The sequence below is a fragment of the Capsicum annuum genome, chromosome 10 (assembly GCF_002878395.1).
Source record: "Capsicum annuum cultivar UCD-10X-F1 chromosome 10, UCD10Xv1.1, whole genome shotgun sequence".
NCBI lineage: Eukaryota > Viridiplantae > Streptophyta > Magnoliopsida > Solanales > Solanaceae > Capsicum > Capsicum annuum.
The window spans coordinates 158,224,291-158,241,552 of record NC_061120.1 but is presented as its reverse complement, the minus strand read 5'-3'; the positions used below and the strand labels follow the sequence as shown (position 1 = coordinate 158,241,552).

The window sequence follows — 17,262 nt, the reverse complement described above, 5'->3', positions numbered from 1 at the left end:
GAATGGAAATGGGTAGATTAGCTAATAAGTTATAAGTAGAGACTCGCAGGTGTTTGTAAAATCTTGAAGTTAGTTGGGATCTATGCATGGGTAAGCAGATATGATGTGAGAAAGTAGAATATGTTAATAAGATCGTAATGGGTTGTATTATAAGATTAAGATCGACTATTCTCATTAGGTGACTTTACCCTTCCCCTCTTGATTCTCTTTTCTCTAGTAGTGGTAAACTAGTACAACATGTGAGAAAGGGTGTCGTAAATTCTAAGGTGTAGTAGTAATGTTGTGGAGATGAGCTTATAGGCCGTAGTTAAGTCCAATAAGAGATTTAGGTTGATTTCTCTATTCGGTGGGCTAGTATATTATGTGGGATGTTTCATCGGTGGTACACGATTGGTGCTAGGCACTAGGCTTGAACTTTGGATATGGGCTGTGGTGATAAGAAAGTTAACTCAAGAATTGTGATGCAAGATTTGTGGGGATGAATTAGTAGGCTTGATATAGTATGTGGAAGAGGCTTAGGTTGATAACTTATGAAAAGTTTGAGTGGAAAATTGTGATGTATATGTATATGAGGATTAGTGTTGGAGCAATGAGATTATAACGGACCGGGTGTTTGTGGAGTCTAATCGGGTGTTTGTGGAGTCTAAATTGTGCTTAAAACGAGCCTCTGTGATCCCTAGATTGAGTGTAGAGTGCTCCGGGATAGGTTCCAATGCGTTGGGGGAAGTTTAGGCATGGAAAATAGGATGGAAATCGCGAAGGGGTGGGTTTGCGTTTGCTTCGTGCCGCGAAGGAGCTCGCGAGGGCTCACTGCCTCAGCTTTGTGCGGAGCTATTACTTTGCGTTGGGTATCACGCTGCGAACCTCCCTTCTCTCATTGACGGGAATTCGTTTTAAAAGTGTTTTGAGGTTATTTTGGTCCTTTATGTCCTATAGACCATCCCATCTTTTCTTAACCCTTTTTTAAGCCTTAAAACTTTCATATTCCGTCAAAAGGGTCACTCTTCATTTCCAAACTAAGGTTGGAAGGCAGTGAGGTTAGAGTTCAAACTTGGAGGCTAGAGGAAATTGAGAGTAGTGCCCTTGGGAGAAATGTCTTAGCAAGAAGTTAGTACTTTTCTTGTATGGTTTATTGGGTCGAGTCTGACGTTCAAGTGTATAGTGATACCCCCATTGTGTTGAGAGTTGTGGTTATTAATTTGATGAGGGTATATGTCCGCAATTCTAGGATTGTGACTTTGATCTAAGGGGGAGATGATGAACTAAGGTAGTTCTTGAATTTTCTCATGGTGGCAAGTTTCGGGGAAGAGTCATGATAAATCTATTCCTATTCAAGTAAACCCCTCCTACTTCAATATAATGAGGACATTCTATCAATGTCTTATGCATTCAAGTCATGCCTATGCCTAAGGTTCGAGTTCTCCATGCACTTATGTCCATGTTTTGACCTCCAAACTAGAAGCAATAATGTCCCTCAGCAATCCACGCTTCCAAGTATACAAGCTCTATGTTAGGATGCTCATGATCCATAAAAAACATCCATGTCCCATATTATGCTCAATTCTAAGAAACTATGCTTTCTATATGTTACCGGTTCATTTTATGTCGGGTCTAGCCAAAGCGATAAGGTTTATGCAAACTCATGGCCATTTCAGTTCTTAAATGAGAAGCAATAGCTTCAAGTAACAATCCTTGTCTCAATCGTTGACTACATGAATCTCGACTTTATGTTATACAACTTATGATATATACACTCATGTTTCTCATTGTGCCCAGTCGTAAGAACTCATGTTGTGTTGTGCTTATGCCCGAACGATTCTCTATTTATGATCTAGACATTTGATAGATGAAGCACTTTGTGCCTATGATATCATATCTTACATCTCAGGCCCCACCTTGTGTAGTTCAACTATTATACGTTATAATTGAATAGTGTTACTCTCATTCGTGATGGTTGTGCTCTAGTCCCTCAATGACCCTTCTTATGTTAGTATGATAGTGGATATGGAAGCGTAGTAATTTCTTAGATAAAGGAGTATATATTTCTTATTATTTTAAATTTCAGGTGTGACTACTCGAGCTAAGGCTGTAGGCGAAGAGTGAAGAAGGAGATGAACTTCCTTTATGTGAAATAAATAGGAAGTGGATATGTGGCGAAAATCTTAGTGAGAGTGATTGAAGTTACTGGTTTTTAGTGGGGAGATCCATAAAGCGGGTGTAGTAAAGATAGGCTTGAATGTTATGATTGATAAATACACAAACCATTGTGCTATATGGCTAGTACTCCTTGATTTAAGACCTGAGGTTGTTTGATTATAGTGATGAGGTGAAGTAATCTTCTTAAAGGGATGTAGAGTATATCTAAGTTGCTCGGACTCTCAAAAAATGTTGCCGCACCCCTATTAGATCCTTTAAAAATATCTTATTTTTGGAGGATCTGACACGCACCCATGGACATTTTTGAAGAGTCCGAGTAACTTAGGAGTATAAGGTCCCATACCTAAGCTAGCACCTTTTAACTCCGAGTTAGGCTTCAACATGGAAGTACTATACAGTAGGTGTGTTGTGGGGGAATTGTAAGTTGGAAATAATGAAGTGTGTTCATTGTTGTATAGAGCATAGTTGAGTAGTGTCACTAAATTTAAGGTCTATTGGTCGTATCATGTAAGGTGGAGGATACCTCTATCCCTATGTCCGATGAAATCTTATTTCATGTTTAGTATCATGTAAATTAGCACCTAGGGTCACCAAATAAACTCATGCCGTATGTCGTGATGATTATGATCGAACTCATGTGCAAGGTCATCTCTATGTCAATTCTCATTATCTCATGCTTCGTGCTTACACGATTCACTTGGTGATGTCATCAAGCTCTTCTTGGATGCCTATATATGTTTCGTTGGGGGAAAATTCCTAAGGTGAGGTAACCTACTTTATTCCATACTTCTAAAGCTTCAATAAGTTCCTACCCATTATTCGAGGACGAATGATTCCAAGGTGAAAATAATGAAACACCCCGCATTTTCGGGCTAGAATTCGAACCGTCGTTCCTACGTGTATAAACTGTAATTCAATGATTTGTATATGAATATAGGTGTCATGATCATTACCTAGTGTTTAAAATGCTTTCGAGGTGAAGAATGTTCATAGAAAACACTTAAGTGAACTTGAGTTGAGAACTTTTAATTCGACCCAAATTTTGGTATTCGATCCTACCAGGGTCAACTTTGAATGTGTATAACTTCTGGAATATATGAAATTTTGGAGCTTAAGACCCACCAAATTATAGATAATGGTGTCCTCTTTCCAACGCATTCGATTTCGCCTTAATCCGATACCCGAGCAAAAAGTTATGAGCATTTTCATGAGGAACCAGTGAGGTTGCGCTATTTCAGCGTGGCACGGACCTTGTGCTCCGTGATTTCAGCGTGACACGGAACTTGTACTCCTCGATTTTCCGTGGCATGGACCTTTGTTCAGAGCCGCGAAAACCTATGTTTCTCTTTAGGTTTTCGAGGGTAAACAAGTCATTTACGTGCTAAATCATCCTATAACTGATATAAATGTGATTTTATCATCCCATAACCCCAAAATACCCAATCCCTCTTCTCCCAAATCCTCAAGAACACAAAATAAGGGTTCTTTAGAAAATTCAACTTCCAAGGATCCAAATTCATGCTTTCCTTCAAGAAATCAAGAAATTAAGGTATGTAGAACTATCCTAACTATTATGGGCGTTAGTATGATGTTTTGATAAGCTTTAAATTGTATATGTATGCATATATTATGAGTTTTGAAATTGTTTGAAGAGCATGATCATGAATCCCCGTTTTATGATCACAACAACAACAACAAACCCAGTGTATTCCCACTTAGTGGGATCTGGGGGGGTAAGATGTACGCAGTCCATACCTCTACCTTTGATGAAGTAGAAAGGCTGTTTCCGAAAGACCCTCGGCTCAAGGCACGAGATACCACACAAACACATAGTAAAGCACAGAAGCAGATTACATAACATAACTACGGCACCCATAAGGAATATAAAACAGAGGAAAGCAGAGGAAAGCACACAGATTCGTAATAAACATGGAACACGGAATACAGAATCATAACAGGAATAAAACCCCACCAAGTAATTCCCTACACTAGCGACCCAAACTGGCCCTAATCCTCTGCCGTAATTCGCGTCTTCCAGACCTTCCTACCTAGGGTCATGTCCTCGGTGAGCTGTAACTGTTCCATGTCCCGCCTAATCACCTCACCCCAGTACTTCTTCGGCCTACCCCTACCCCGCCTAAAACCATCCAACGCTAGCCTCTCACACCTACGGACCGGGGCATCCATGCCCCTCCTCTTCACGTGTCCGAACCATCTCAATCGTGCTTCCCGCATCTTGCACTCCACTGAAGTCACACCAACCTTCTCCCGGATAGTCTCATTCCGAACTCTATCCCCTCTAGATGATGAAATTATATATTTACTATGGGGGATTTTCTATGAACTTGAGATTCTATTTATGTGCTTACATTATGGGTTTTAAAGTGTTTGAAGAGTTTGAAATATGAACCCCGTTTATGATAAGAATCTTGTATTTAACAATTGTTGTGGTTTCTGAAATAAACACGAAATATGTGCATGTGTTATGAATTTTGAAGTGGATTTGAGAGCATGAACTATAATAAACCCCTTTTTTTGATCATGAGATTTGTTTATTGATTATTGTTGGGGTTGTTTAATGTATGATAATAAACATGAGTTTTAAATGCGTTTTTATCAAATATGCTTTGTCATTTTTAAATGGGCCTAACACATCGACAGGTCCCTCAACTTGGCACGATCTTTCACTTTGGCACCTAAGATGGATGTTCATTTTAAGCACCTAAAGTAGTCATAAATTGTGTCACTTTGACACTTTTTGCTGATTTGGCAAAGTGAGTGTGTAACACTCGCTTTTGGGCGTGTGGTAGCGTCATTTTAGCCCATTTTTCATTTAATTTTCTCACCTTCTTCCCTATTTTTTCATTCCACTATCTTTAACCATTTTTTCAAGCTCAAACTCCTTTAATGGTACTCCAAAACTCCCCTTATTTCTTAGAGAATAATTTATTTGAATGTTTTTTCCATATCACTTCTAAATACTAATAATATAATTTAAAAAGTGAAAAAATAAAATTAGTCTAAAAATTCAACCTCCATTAATGGACATTTTCTTTACGTCATTTTGATCTAACTAATTAATCAATAAATCATTTATTCAAGTGATTGAGTTGATTTAGTTGGTGCTTCTAAATTCATTTTGCAAGTTGTATGTACATAAAAGAAAAAAAATGCTGGACATTTTGAGCTAATGATACCCATGTTTTCTTTTGTTGATTAATTTTCTAATCGAACATAGGCCTCCTTCTCCTGTATATTTTTTTTAGTCATATATCTGAAATTCAGGAAGATATTAATGCGGATCTATCATCCTTAAAGAATGAGGAGACGTGTTTATCATTCTTGAAAAATTCAACTTCCATTGATGGAGGTTAAGCTTGAAGAATGTTTGGGTAAGGAAGGTGAAGTCAAAGTACTTTTGTAATTATTTGGTCAAAAGCCATGTGTCATTAATTCATTGGACACTTTGTAATGTATTTTTTTTTTAAATAATTGTGGATGCATATAATGATGTGACAATTTAAAATAAGTTGGCACAAATTAATTGGTCATTTAATCCATGTCAGAAGCGAGCGCAATTCACGTGCTAGAGCTAATGCAAAAAGGTGCCAAAATGACACTTTGTATCTGGTTTGGGTGCTTAAAATAACCACCTTAGATGCCAAAGTGAAAAATTGTGCCAAGTTAAGGAGTCTGTCGATGTATTTGGCCTTTTTAAATGTGTTCAAAGAGGTGTTGATTATTGGTAAGTTCCCTTTTGTGTTAAATGGAAGAATTTCATGTGATTTATGAAAGAATTGACCACCATATGTTAAAGTCTTGAAAAGAGAGAGTGTTTTGCATAAGTTTCATATGCTATTTAAAATAAGAACTTTTATGTGATGTTTAAATCTGGTCATTAACATGCTTTTGAATGAGAAGGTCTATGGATTTGATTTGATATGATATGACTTGCAAGTCTAGGTATGACGATACCTATTATGATGTGCCCTTGACATGAAAAGTAAATGAACATTTTTAAGCACTAGGCATGATTTTAAGGACAAAAATTAGGCTTAAAGAGAGTTAGATGATTACCCAAAGAAGGCATTTGAGTGTAAGGGGTCATTATTGGAAATCGAGTTTTGCCAATTCGGGAGACATGATTGCCAATGGCCAATGTATAATACTTGCCCTCGGGCACTGGTATACTAGAATAGTATGTAGGACCCCTATCCTTGCAGCGAACTTGGATTAGGGGGTTTGGCCGCTGAGGTAAGGGCGGATTCCATATAGCCGTGAGATTTTAGAAATGTAGGGTGTACCATCTAGCGCAGAACTAAAGTAAAGAGTTGAGTCAATGTTTCACAAGCATGAATAGAAGCTTTTTTAATTATGCCAATGCGTTTTTACATATATTATGGTAAATTGTTTTCATTATGCTCTCGATTATTTTGCATGGAATATACGTTATTTTTGGATTGTTCTGCATACCAATACTTTTTAAGTATTGACCTCTTCCCCCCATCTGAATATGACAGAGTTGGTGAGCCATCCATCTTTCAGAAGGCAATTTATTCATATGTTGTCTTTCTTCAGTTTATGGTCCAGTCGGGGGCCTTATCCCGACCTAGACAGTTAGTATTCAATAGAGGCTTCGTAGACGAGATTTGATTATTGTATTGTCACTACTTTGTTGACACAGTTTGGGATTATACGTGTCCCTTTAATTTCATTATATCTTCCGCACTTTGATTCATGTATGGATTATGCTTATGATAGTATGCTAAGGGGTCTCTCGGGGCTTCGTGGTTCGGGATGCCCGTTGCGGCTAGGGCCTCGGCTCGGGTCGTGACAAATGATGCCTTCAGTGATCCATCTGTGACAGCCAACCTTCCATTCTTTGACTTCCTCTACCTAGGGACATTCTTCCGAGATGTGCTTAAAAGGATTACATAGGCCGAGCGCTAGCAACTTTAAGATCTGAGTAGGCATTGGTACGTTATACTTTGCAAAGAGTTTGTTAAGAGCTCAAGGAAAGGCATACCATCTTTATTTTGAAAGAACTTATCATAGATTTATTTCTCAACTGTTTCACTTACATCAACATGTCATTTAGACATGACAGTCGCAATCAAATTAACTTTTTTGATTGGTACCTCCCGGAAGTTCTTAGATGACATCATTATATTGGTAGTCAAACAATTTCAGGCTGCAGTTGTGTTGTTTAAAGTATCGCTTGTTATCTTTCCTTCTTCCTTTCAGACTTGACTTAAGTCACCATTCTTAACAATTTCTGCAGCTCACTATCTTTTAGTAGTCAAATTCTTGGTAATTAATGCATCTGTCAACTGGCTTTGATCTCTTGCTTCGATTCTCAATAGTGAATTGAATTCTTGTGCATTGAAAGGAATCTTAACCCTCGAAGTACAAATTGAGATATTGTGGTGTGCTTTTCTTTTGGCAAAGAATGAACATGAGCAAAGAACTCTCGCATGAGAGTGACATTAATGGGCCAAGACTGAGTGAGAGACAACCAACGTAATTTGAGCAATTTTGTGTCAAAATCCGAAAGAGCATCTGGAGTGTCTATCATAGGGAACCATAATAATCTATGTATTTTCTATTCTTTTGAATTGTTAGTATGACTTGCTTAACTTGAGGAAGTGTCACTGTGTCCTCAAGTCCTTGCTCAGCAAGTGATGCATCTACAGGTTCCACAGGTGGTTCAGGTGTGTGGTTTCACAGGATGACTGGTCTTGGCTCTTTGGCACCTAAAAGTAACCAGTAGATGAATTTGTCCTTTAAATCGGGTGTCGTGATGGGGAGGGGGTGGGTGGCCCATTTCCTGATGAGCAAATATTTTGAGTCACATTGGTTAAAGACAATGAGTTCTCATGGTACGCTGATGTGGGAAATTTCTTGGTGAGTCAATTATTACCACCGGGGCTTCCTTCATACCAAAAGAAAAAGTTTCTGAGAGATGGCGAATTTTATTATTGGGATGGGCCATATTTGTTTCAAATTTGTGCCAATAATATCATAAGGTGTGTTACAAAGAATGAAGGGCTCAAGATCTTGGAGCCGTGCCATGACTCACTTTAAGTTGGACATCATGGAGCCAAGAGTACAACAATAACATACCCAGTGTATTCCCATATAGTGGGTCTGTGGAGGGTAGAGTGTACGCAGACCATACCACTATCTCAAGTGACAAAATTGCTTGATTGTGGATTTTATTGGGCAAGTTCATCCAGTGATACCTCTTAGGTACCAAAGAGAGCTAAGACCACGGGCCAATCTTCTCTGCCTTCAATTTAGCCCCAACTCAGTCCGTGGAACCACATGTGGAGCTTGTTAGATGCATCACCCGCTGAGCAGAGACTCGAGGACATGGTGAAACTTCCTTAAGTTGTGTAAGATATACTGACAAATTAGAAGAACAGAAAATTCGTAGATGATTATGGTTCCCTGTGATAGACACTCCTGATGCTCTTCCGAATTTTCACATAGAATTGCTTGATGGGGTTGGCTGCCTCTCACTCAGTCTTGGCCCATTAATGCCACTCGTGTGTGAGAGTTCTTCACTCATCCTTATGCTTTTCCGAGAGAAAAGCATGCGACAATATCTCAATTTGTTTTTTGAGGGGTAAGGTTCCTATCAATGCAAAAGAATTCAATTCACTATTGAAAATCAAAACAAGAGATCAAAGCTAATTGACGGGTGCATTTACTTACCAAGAATATGGCTATTAGAAGGCAATGAGTTGTTAAAATTGTTAAGAGTGATGGCTCAAGTCCAGTCAGGAAGGAAGAAGGCAAGATAAAAAGAGATGCCTTGAACAACACAACTGCGACCTGGATTTGTTAGCAGCCAACAAATTGATGCCATCTATGAACTACTAAGAGGTACCAGTCAAGTTATTTTGATTGCGGCTATCATGTTTAAATGACATGTTGATATGGGTAAAACAATTGGGAAATCATTCCGCGATAAGTTCTTTCATAAGGAGGATGTCATGCCTTTCCATGGGCTCTTAACAAGTCTCTTTGCAAAGTATGACTTGCCAATTCCCAAATCAGATCTTAAGTAGCTAACGCCTGGCCTATGTAATCTTTTTAAGCATATCCCAAAAACATTGTTTCCTAGGTGGAGAAAGAAAAAGAATTGAAGGTTGGTTGTCACAGATGGATCCTTGAGGGCATCAACCTCCACAATGTTTGATACTTTATCTATGCCACTCCACAGTGAACCAGCTACTTCTGTGGCTCCTGTAGTTGCATCGACCACTATTGAGGATTATCATCCACATTCAACCACCACTCCTCTCCCCTGGGACACCTCAAATATATATTCCTCTTCCACAATAGCCACTGATCCTACCATAGTCCCTACAAAAGATCTTTATGAAACAATGGACGTCATGAAGAGGTTACTCAAACAGTCAGGAAAGGTTGCACTTTGCACCCATAATAAGGTGGAACTTTAGTTAAACCAGTGGGAGTGTCCCATCACTGAAGTTCCCTAATTCCACATATGTTGCTCCAGAGAAATTTCAAGTTTTGGTACTAATGGACATGTTGAACCACTTGATTGAGCTCCAAATTGTGGAATTGAAACTTAAAGAGCTGAAAAGAAGTTGAAAGAAGAGAAGAGAAAAAGAAAAGAGACTAGGGATATTATGTTGGCATAGATACTACAAGTTGTTCTTGCTAGACCGAATCACTTGGAAATTTAGGTGAGCAACCCTCAAGACTCATGTGGGCACACAGACAGAGGATGTTGAGCTTGCAATGATGACTTCGGCTGCGGATATCTAGACAGTGGCTATTTCTTGGTGAGCAGACTTTAGCTCATTCACCCCTGAGCAAGGGAGTTCTCTTATACCCTTCTATTGTGCTTCTTATGATTGCATTTGGGACAATGCATATTTGTGTTTGAGGAGAGTACTTTATTTTATTGCATTTAGGACAATGCATATTTGTGTTTGGGGAGAGTACTTTATTTTATGGGGACTCAAGTTTCTTTTTTTATGTTGATTTAGTCTTTTTGCTCTTAGTGTTGTGGCTTGTTTGGTACTAATAAAGTTTAAACTTTGGCATATGAGTTGTTCATTTTGAAATAAAAAATATTGGTTGTAGTTGATGGATGCACTTTGTGACTTTAAGGTGTGCCGTTTGGTTCTTGTTCACTAAGTAGTCTTCTAGGCTGTATGTGACTGTTTGAATTCTTGTGCTTCAATTGAGCTTTGAATACTACATATTCTACTTGAGTTTTGCGTGTGCTACATGTGGTAAGGTTCTTTGTTGAGTTCTTTGTCTCTTTTGTGGTCTAGAACTTTCCTTAAGTGTGCTTCAAGGTGAAATCATAGGTTGCACAATTGCTGTTGGTTTTTAGCTTTGAAATTGGAGAAATTAGCTTTATAACAGTGAAAGAGTTGGAGAAAAATAAAATACGGCAATAGTATTATCAAAGGGAATTATTTTATTAATAACTCAAAACATGTATTTATAGTTAAATTTCTAACTACACTCCAATTTAAATTGGGATAACTAATTCCTATTCAAATAATAAAGGGACAACTAATTCTAAGTCACATAGGACTCTAATAATTAAAAACTACTAAAAATATGTATTCTTACTTAATTTCTGAGACATATTTTCAACACTCCTCCTTGGATCAGAAATTGTCTCAGCTTCGGCTGAATTTGACTTCTTGAATAAATCTGCCAATTCGTCTTTGTTCTTGCATGACTTATGTGCATCTTCTGTTTGATTAAATAAGAAACTTTTGCCTCTCATATCAATTTGTAAAATCTCAAGATTAGTGGAATTAAAGATTCGACAATAGTTATCTCCAAACAATAGTTTAAATCCTTCTTCCATTAGTTGACCAACACTTAACAAACTTTTATCAATATCGGGCACGTAAAGAACATTTGAAATTATTTTTGTACCTGAAATTGTTTTGATTGCAACATTCCCTTTTCCTTCTGCAGGAATATAGTCATCATTCCCAAATCTGATTTTCTTATTTTCCAAAGGCAAAAACTCTTTAAAAAAGTTGTCATACCTCATGTGGTTTGTACAACCACTATCAATCATTCAAAAATCAGATTTCTTGGTTAAAGAATATGTTGCCACAAATAAGTGATCTTCTTCTTCTTTGGTGACTTGGGCATCTGCTTCATATTTTTGAGATTTGTTTTTGCAAATCACGGCTTCATGGCCAAGTTGATTACAAATCTTGCAATGTGCATTTGGTCTCTTCCAATATTTAAATGGAGGATGATTTATTTTGCCACAGTGCTGGCAAGGTGGGTAATTTTTTCTTGAATTATTACCCTTGCTTTGAGTTTTGTGGTTGGCTGCCAAAGCTCCTTCAACCATACCATCCTACCTCATAAGCCTCCTTTGGTCTTGCGCCTGCAACGTATTTAACAATTCTACCAAGATAATCTTGGACAGATCTTTTGTGTTTTCCAAGGTAGTTATTGATACTTCGTATCTTTCAGGCACTGTAACAAGAATTTTTTCAACAATTCTCGAATTTTTAAATTTTGTGTCAAGCAATCTTACCTTGTTAACAATGCCAAGAAAACGGTCTGAGTACTCTTTGACGGTCTCAGATTCCTTCATCTTTTGCAATTCGAATTTCCTGATTAGATTCAACACCTTCATGCCTCGTATTCTTTCATCTCATGTATATTCTTCTTTTAGATAATCCCAAATTCTTTTGCTGATTTAAAGACTATAATTCTCGTGAAAATTGTTGAAGAAACACTAGCAAACAAAGTCGCTTTTGCTTTTGATTTTCTGATTTTTTTTTCCTTTTGGCTTTTGATCTGGGCTACCGTGAGATTATCGAGCAGCGGAACAACATCATAATCCTCCTCCACGGCCTCTCAAAGATCTAAAGCCTCAAGATAAGTCTCCATGCTTGCTGTCCAAAGACGGTAATTCTCACCATCAAAGATAGGAGGAGCTATTTGGAAAATTATTTTCAGAATTCATCTCTCACACAGATCCCTCAAGAAATTGGCTCTGATACCAATTGTTGGTTTTTAGCTTTGAAATCGGAGAAATAACAAAGAGAGTTGGAGAAAAATAAAATACCGCAATAGTATTGTCAAAAGGAATTATTTTATTAATAACTCAAAACATGTATTTATTGCTAAATTTCTAACTACACTTCAATTTAAATTAATTCGTATTCAAATAATAAAGGGACAACTAATTCCTAAGTCATATAAGACTAATAATTAAAAACTACTAAAAATATCTATTCCTATTTTATTTCTGAGACATATTTTCAACCATTGCACTTTAGTTGAAACATGATTTTAGGCTTTCCTTGGAGCACTTGAACCATCATTTTGCTTAACCACTTTACGTGATTCCAGAAGCTTTCCTTGGATGCCTTCTCAACGTGGGTGAGGCCAGCCACGTGGGAGAAGCACCTGACTCACACAGATTTTTCCTTTGCTCTTTTTAGTCTTTTTCCTTATCTTTTGTCCTTCAAATCCAACTTTCTCAACTATTTTACCTGTTTCAATCCTTTTGCTCTTCAAAGGCTTCCAAAACCTAAAATCATATCATTCAAACTATTATTAGACAATGAATCACCCAATTGGGGTATGAATTCATCATTAAAAAGTAGCATATGTTGGCAAAAAAGCCAACTTATCACAGTTGACAAGGTCAAACAGGGGCATCACAGTGAGGGAAACTACACAGTCAAGAAAGGCTGCCAACAAATTCACTATAGAAATGCTATGATGGACAACTCTTTATGAGGCATGTCTTACTCAAAATAATCTTGGAAAAAAAAAACTCCCGCTTCCAAGCAGATGCTTCTACATGTGTAAAAAAGAGGCCGAAAGTAATAGATATCGAGTCCTTCACTGTGAGGTGGCGTCAAATATATGGAACATGTTTTTTGCCTATTTGGTATCAAATTGATCACACCCCTTTCAATTAAGGATGCTTATAAGAGTTGGAGCCAATGGAGAGTTACAAAAGCCATTAAGAAGATCTGGAACATGGTTCTTGCTGTTAGAGAGGAACATGAAATATTTTGATGGAGAATCAACTCCATTAGGTCTTTGAAGGATAGGTGTATTTCCAATCTCTTTAGCTGGTCCAATTTGTATCCTTGTTATTAATGCATAATGTTTTTGGACTTCATTAGCTCACTAGTTCAGGCTTAGATAGAATATGTACAATAGTCATTTATTATAAGCTCAATTGCCGTATCTTGTAACTCTTGCATCTTCTTGATGCTTTTTATTAATGTCACTTAATTCATTTTTAAAAAAATGTAACCAACAGGCTACCAATTCTTTTGACATGATTGTGGTGATTTTTTTTTTGTTTAAGAACTTTTTTTGGGGAGTGGGGTGGGGTGGGGTGGGGTGGGGGGGCATATTTGATTTGCAAACTCAAGTTGCGTAGCTACTTTAAGTTTAAAGGGGCGTGTAAAAGTCAAGAATATTAAGTTAGTTATATTTAGAATATTCTAAATGCATTCGATGTGTTTAGTTTAATAGTAAAGCATATTCTGCCTAATTACATATTTCCGTGTATCTGTAATGATTTTCTTTATTCATTACCCCCCCCACCCCCCCCACCCCTCCTCCCCGCGCGAAACCTATTTGTCTTGGTATGGCTTTTAAGAAAAAAGGGAAAACTTTTGGTCTTAAACTTGTTTTTGGCTGTAAGACTTTTTAAAGCACATATAGGGGATTAGCAATGACGATTCTGCTAAGTGGTCACATGATGTATAGAATCTGACTGTTTTAAACATGCCATTACATTGTCAGGTTATAAAAGATTATCATTAAGGATTAAAGAAGTTTGAGCAAAGTTGTTTCCAATTTGAGGAATGGGTTGTTGTTTTTGGAATAGACTAAAAGGAAATAGGGTAAAATAATATGGAACATAGGGAGCAACCTTTTTTTTTTTCCCTTCAATTCTAGTGTCTTAAATTCCTTTACAAAAAAGCCTTGTTTTTGTGTATCTTTTTCTGCAGCCAATTCAAGGCAACTTTCCTCTTCTACTTTCTTTTTGTAGGTTGGCTACTGTTAGACAAAAAATCCAGTTTTGTCTTAGTTTTTACGTTTACTCCATGGGTGTTTGGATTAGCATCTTTACAAAGTTTATCACCTAGTTTCTGCTATTTGACAAAAGAGATGTGCATGATATGATATGCTTTATCAATGTTTAAGAAAGAAAAAGGAATTATTCTGTCTTGAAATTGTTGCTTCTTGTGTAGGAAGCGTCTATTCAGCATGATCAATGAACTACCAACAACCTTTGAAATTGTGGCGGAAAGAAAGCATGTGAAAGAGAAGCTCACTGCTGATAGTGGAAGCAAATCTCGTGGTAGTACGAAGGTATTATTCACTCTAATAAAATTTCTTATAGTTTCTCTTTCAGTACGTCCTGATTTAACATTTGTGTTTTCTTCCTCCCTGATGAGATTCCGGTGGATTTCTGGAAGTTTATAGGTAGGGTTGGTTTAAGGTGGTTGACTTATTTGTTTAACGACATTTTCAAGACGGCAAGGATGCCGGAGGCTTGGAGGTGGAGTACGATGATTCCGTTATATAAAAACAAGGGAGACATCCAGAGTTGCACTAACTATAGAGGTATCAAGCTGTTGAGTCATACTATGAAAATTTGGGAGAGGTTAGTTGAGCTGAATTGAGGAGGATTGTGCCCATTTCGAAGAATCAGTTTGGTTTTATGCCTGGTCGCTCGACGACATAAGCAGTTCACCTGGTGAGGAGATTGGGTGAAGGAAGAAGGATTTGCATATGGTATTCATCGACTTGGAGAAGGCTTATGACAAAGTTCCGAGGGAGGTTCTGTGGAGATGTTTAGAGGCTAAAGGGGTCCCGGTGGCGTACATCAGAGCTATTAAGGACATGACGATGGAGGGAAGACTCGGGTGAGAACGACGGGAGGGGACTCAGAGCATTTTTCGGTCGAGACATGGTTGCACCAGGGTTCGACTCTTAGTCTGTTCCTGTTTGCGTTGGTGATAGACATATTGACACAGAGTATTCAAGGAGAGGTGCCATGGTGTATGTTGTTCGCTGACGATGTAGTGCTGATTGATGAGACGCGGGTGGGTGTGAATGAAAAATTGGAGGTTTGGAGGCAAACCCTTGAATCTAAGGGGTTCAGGTTGAGTAGGTCCAAGACGGAGTATATGAAATGCAAGTTTAGTGAAGTGAGGTAGGAGGACGATATGGTGGTGAGGTTGGATTCCCAGGATGTTCGAAAGAGGGATAGTTTTAAGTATCTTGGGTCTATGATTCAGGGGAATGGCAAGATTGATGAGGATGTCTCTAACAGTATTGGAGTAGGTTGGATGAAATGGAGGCTCGCCTCGGGAGTGTTGTGTGACAAGAAGGTGCCACTAAAGCTTAAAAGGTAAATTCTACAGAGTGGCAGTCCGTCCTGCTATGCTATATGAAGCAGAGTGTTGGCCAGTCAAGAACTCCCACATTCAAAAAATGAAGGTAGCGAAAATGAGAATGTTGCGTTGGATGTGTGGACTTACCAGAGGGATAGAGTCAAGAATGAGACCGTTCGGGAGAAGGTGGGAGTGGCTTTGTTGGAGGATAAGATGTGCGAAGGAAGGTTGAGATGGTTTGGGCATGTGATGAGGAGGGGCACGGATGCCTCAGTTCGTAGGTGTGAGAGGTTACCGTTAGATGGCTTCAGGAGAAGGAGAGGTAGGCCGAAGAAGTAGTGGAGGGAAGTGATTAGACATGATATGAAGCAGCTTCTGCTTAGTGAGGACATGACCCTAGATAGGAAGGTGTGGAGGTCGCGGATAAGGGTAGAAAGCTAGGTTGTGTGCGTGGATTTAGTAAGTAGTTAGAGCTCAGGTTGAGTCGGGCTAGTAACCCTAGGATTGGGTCCAGAGATAGGAGCCTGATCAGGCGGTCTTGGGTCTCTTTTTCCTATTGCGCTTATTTATTTTATTTCTTATTGCTCTGAGTTCTATTTTTATTGTGTCTAATTCCTTTTCATGTTATGCCATCCATCTTGCTTCTTATTTAATTACACTTTGGTCTACTTTTCTCTATCTTGAGTCGGGGGTCTATCGGAAACAGCCTCTCTACTTCTCTGAAGGTAGCGGTATGGATTGCGTACATTCTACCCTCCCTAGACTCCATTTGGTGGGAATACACTGGGTTTGTTGTTGTTGTTGTTGTTTTCTTCCTCCCTGGCCACTAAAAGTCTGCTCTTACATTCTGTAGAAATCTACTGATGGTCAGGCCAAAAGCACTCCAAAAGTTGCAGATGAAAGTTACCAGGAGGAAGAACATGGTGAGACACTATGTGGCAGCTGTGGTGGGAATTATAGTGCTGATGAATTTTGGATTGGCTGCGACATCTGCGAAAGGTGGTATCATGGGAAGTGTGTTAAGATAACACCTGCTAAAGCTGAGAGTATAAAGCAATATAAATGCCCATCGTGCAGCTTGAAGCGGAGCAGACAGTAGTTCATGAACCATGGGGACCTTAAGTGCTGTTGCTCTGACCATTAACAGAATAGTATAGCAATCTTACTTTGTTATTGATATCCTATTATGATGTTTCCTTACATGACCCTTGGAAAGGGAAGGTAGTTTACCTTCTGCCCTTAATCCATGTTTGGATGTTAGCCCCAAATATAGAATTTTTTAAAAGTTATTGTAAAGTTTCTATACTGTATGGTCTTGTAGTTGAATAAACTAACATGCATTTGGATTCTGTTGGCAATATGTTTATGCCTTTACCAGGTCTAGGTTCTGGCAAAACACTTGGTTTTGTCCAACATAAGATTTTCGTATATGGTTGCTAACTGGAAGTAGCCAGTAATCGTGATAAGCTAAACGCTTTGGGGATCTACATAAGCCAGGCTCGCTTGTAGCCAGCCTGGTGTAGGCGTAGTCTTGTTTCCCATTTCTTTAGGAAGGGCAATAGACAGCTGACATATTTACCTTTCCTATTAGACTCATCAAATGAATTTTCAGTCTTGCTAAATTGTTGATTGCTTTTGATTCTAGATTCCTTCACCGTACGGTGTAAAACTGAACGCAAGCTGTTGAGCTTAGAAAGTTGAG

General features: G+C 38.4%; 1 protein-coding gene across 1 annotated transcript in view; it reads left to right on the top strand.

Annotated features, from left to right (window-relative positions):
* The window catches only part of LOC107846002 (PHD finger protein ALFIN-LIKE 2), a 29,608-nt gene extending 12,699 nt beyond the window's left edge, over nt 1–16,909 (top strand). Inside the window, exons 4-5 of the mRNA XM_016690528.2 lie at nt 14,412–14,532; nt 16,414–16,909. Of these exons, the coding sequence (XP_016546014.2) occupies nt 14,412–14,532; nt 16,414–16,659 (367 nt within the window). The 3' untranslated portion in view covers nt 16,660–16,909. The remainder of the gene's footprint in view (nt 1–14,411; nt 14,533–16,413) is intronic.
* The last annotated feature ends 353 nt before the right edge of the window (nt 16,910–17,262 follow it).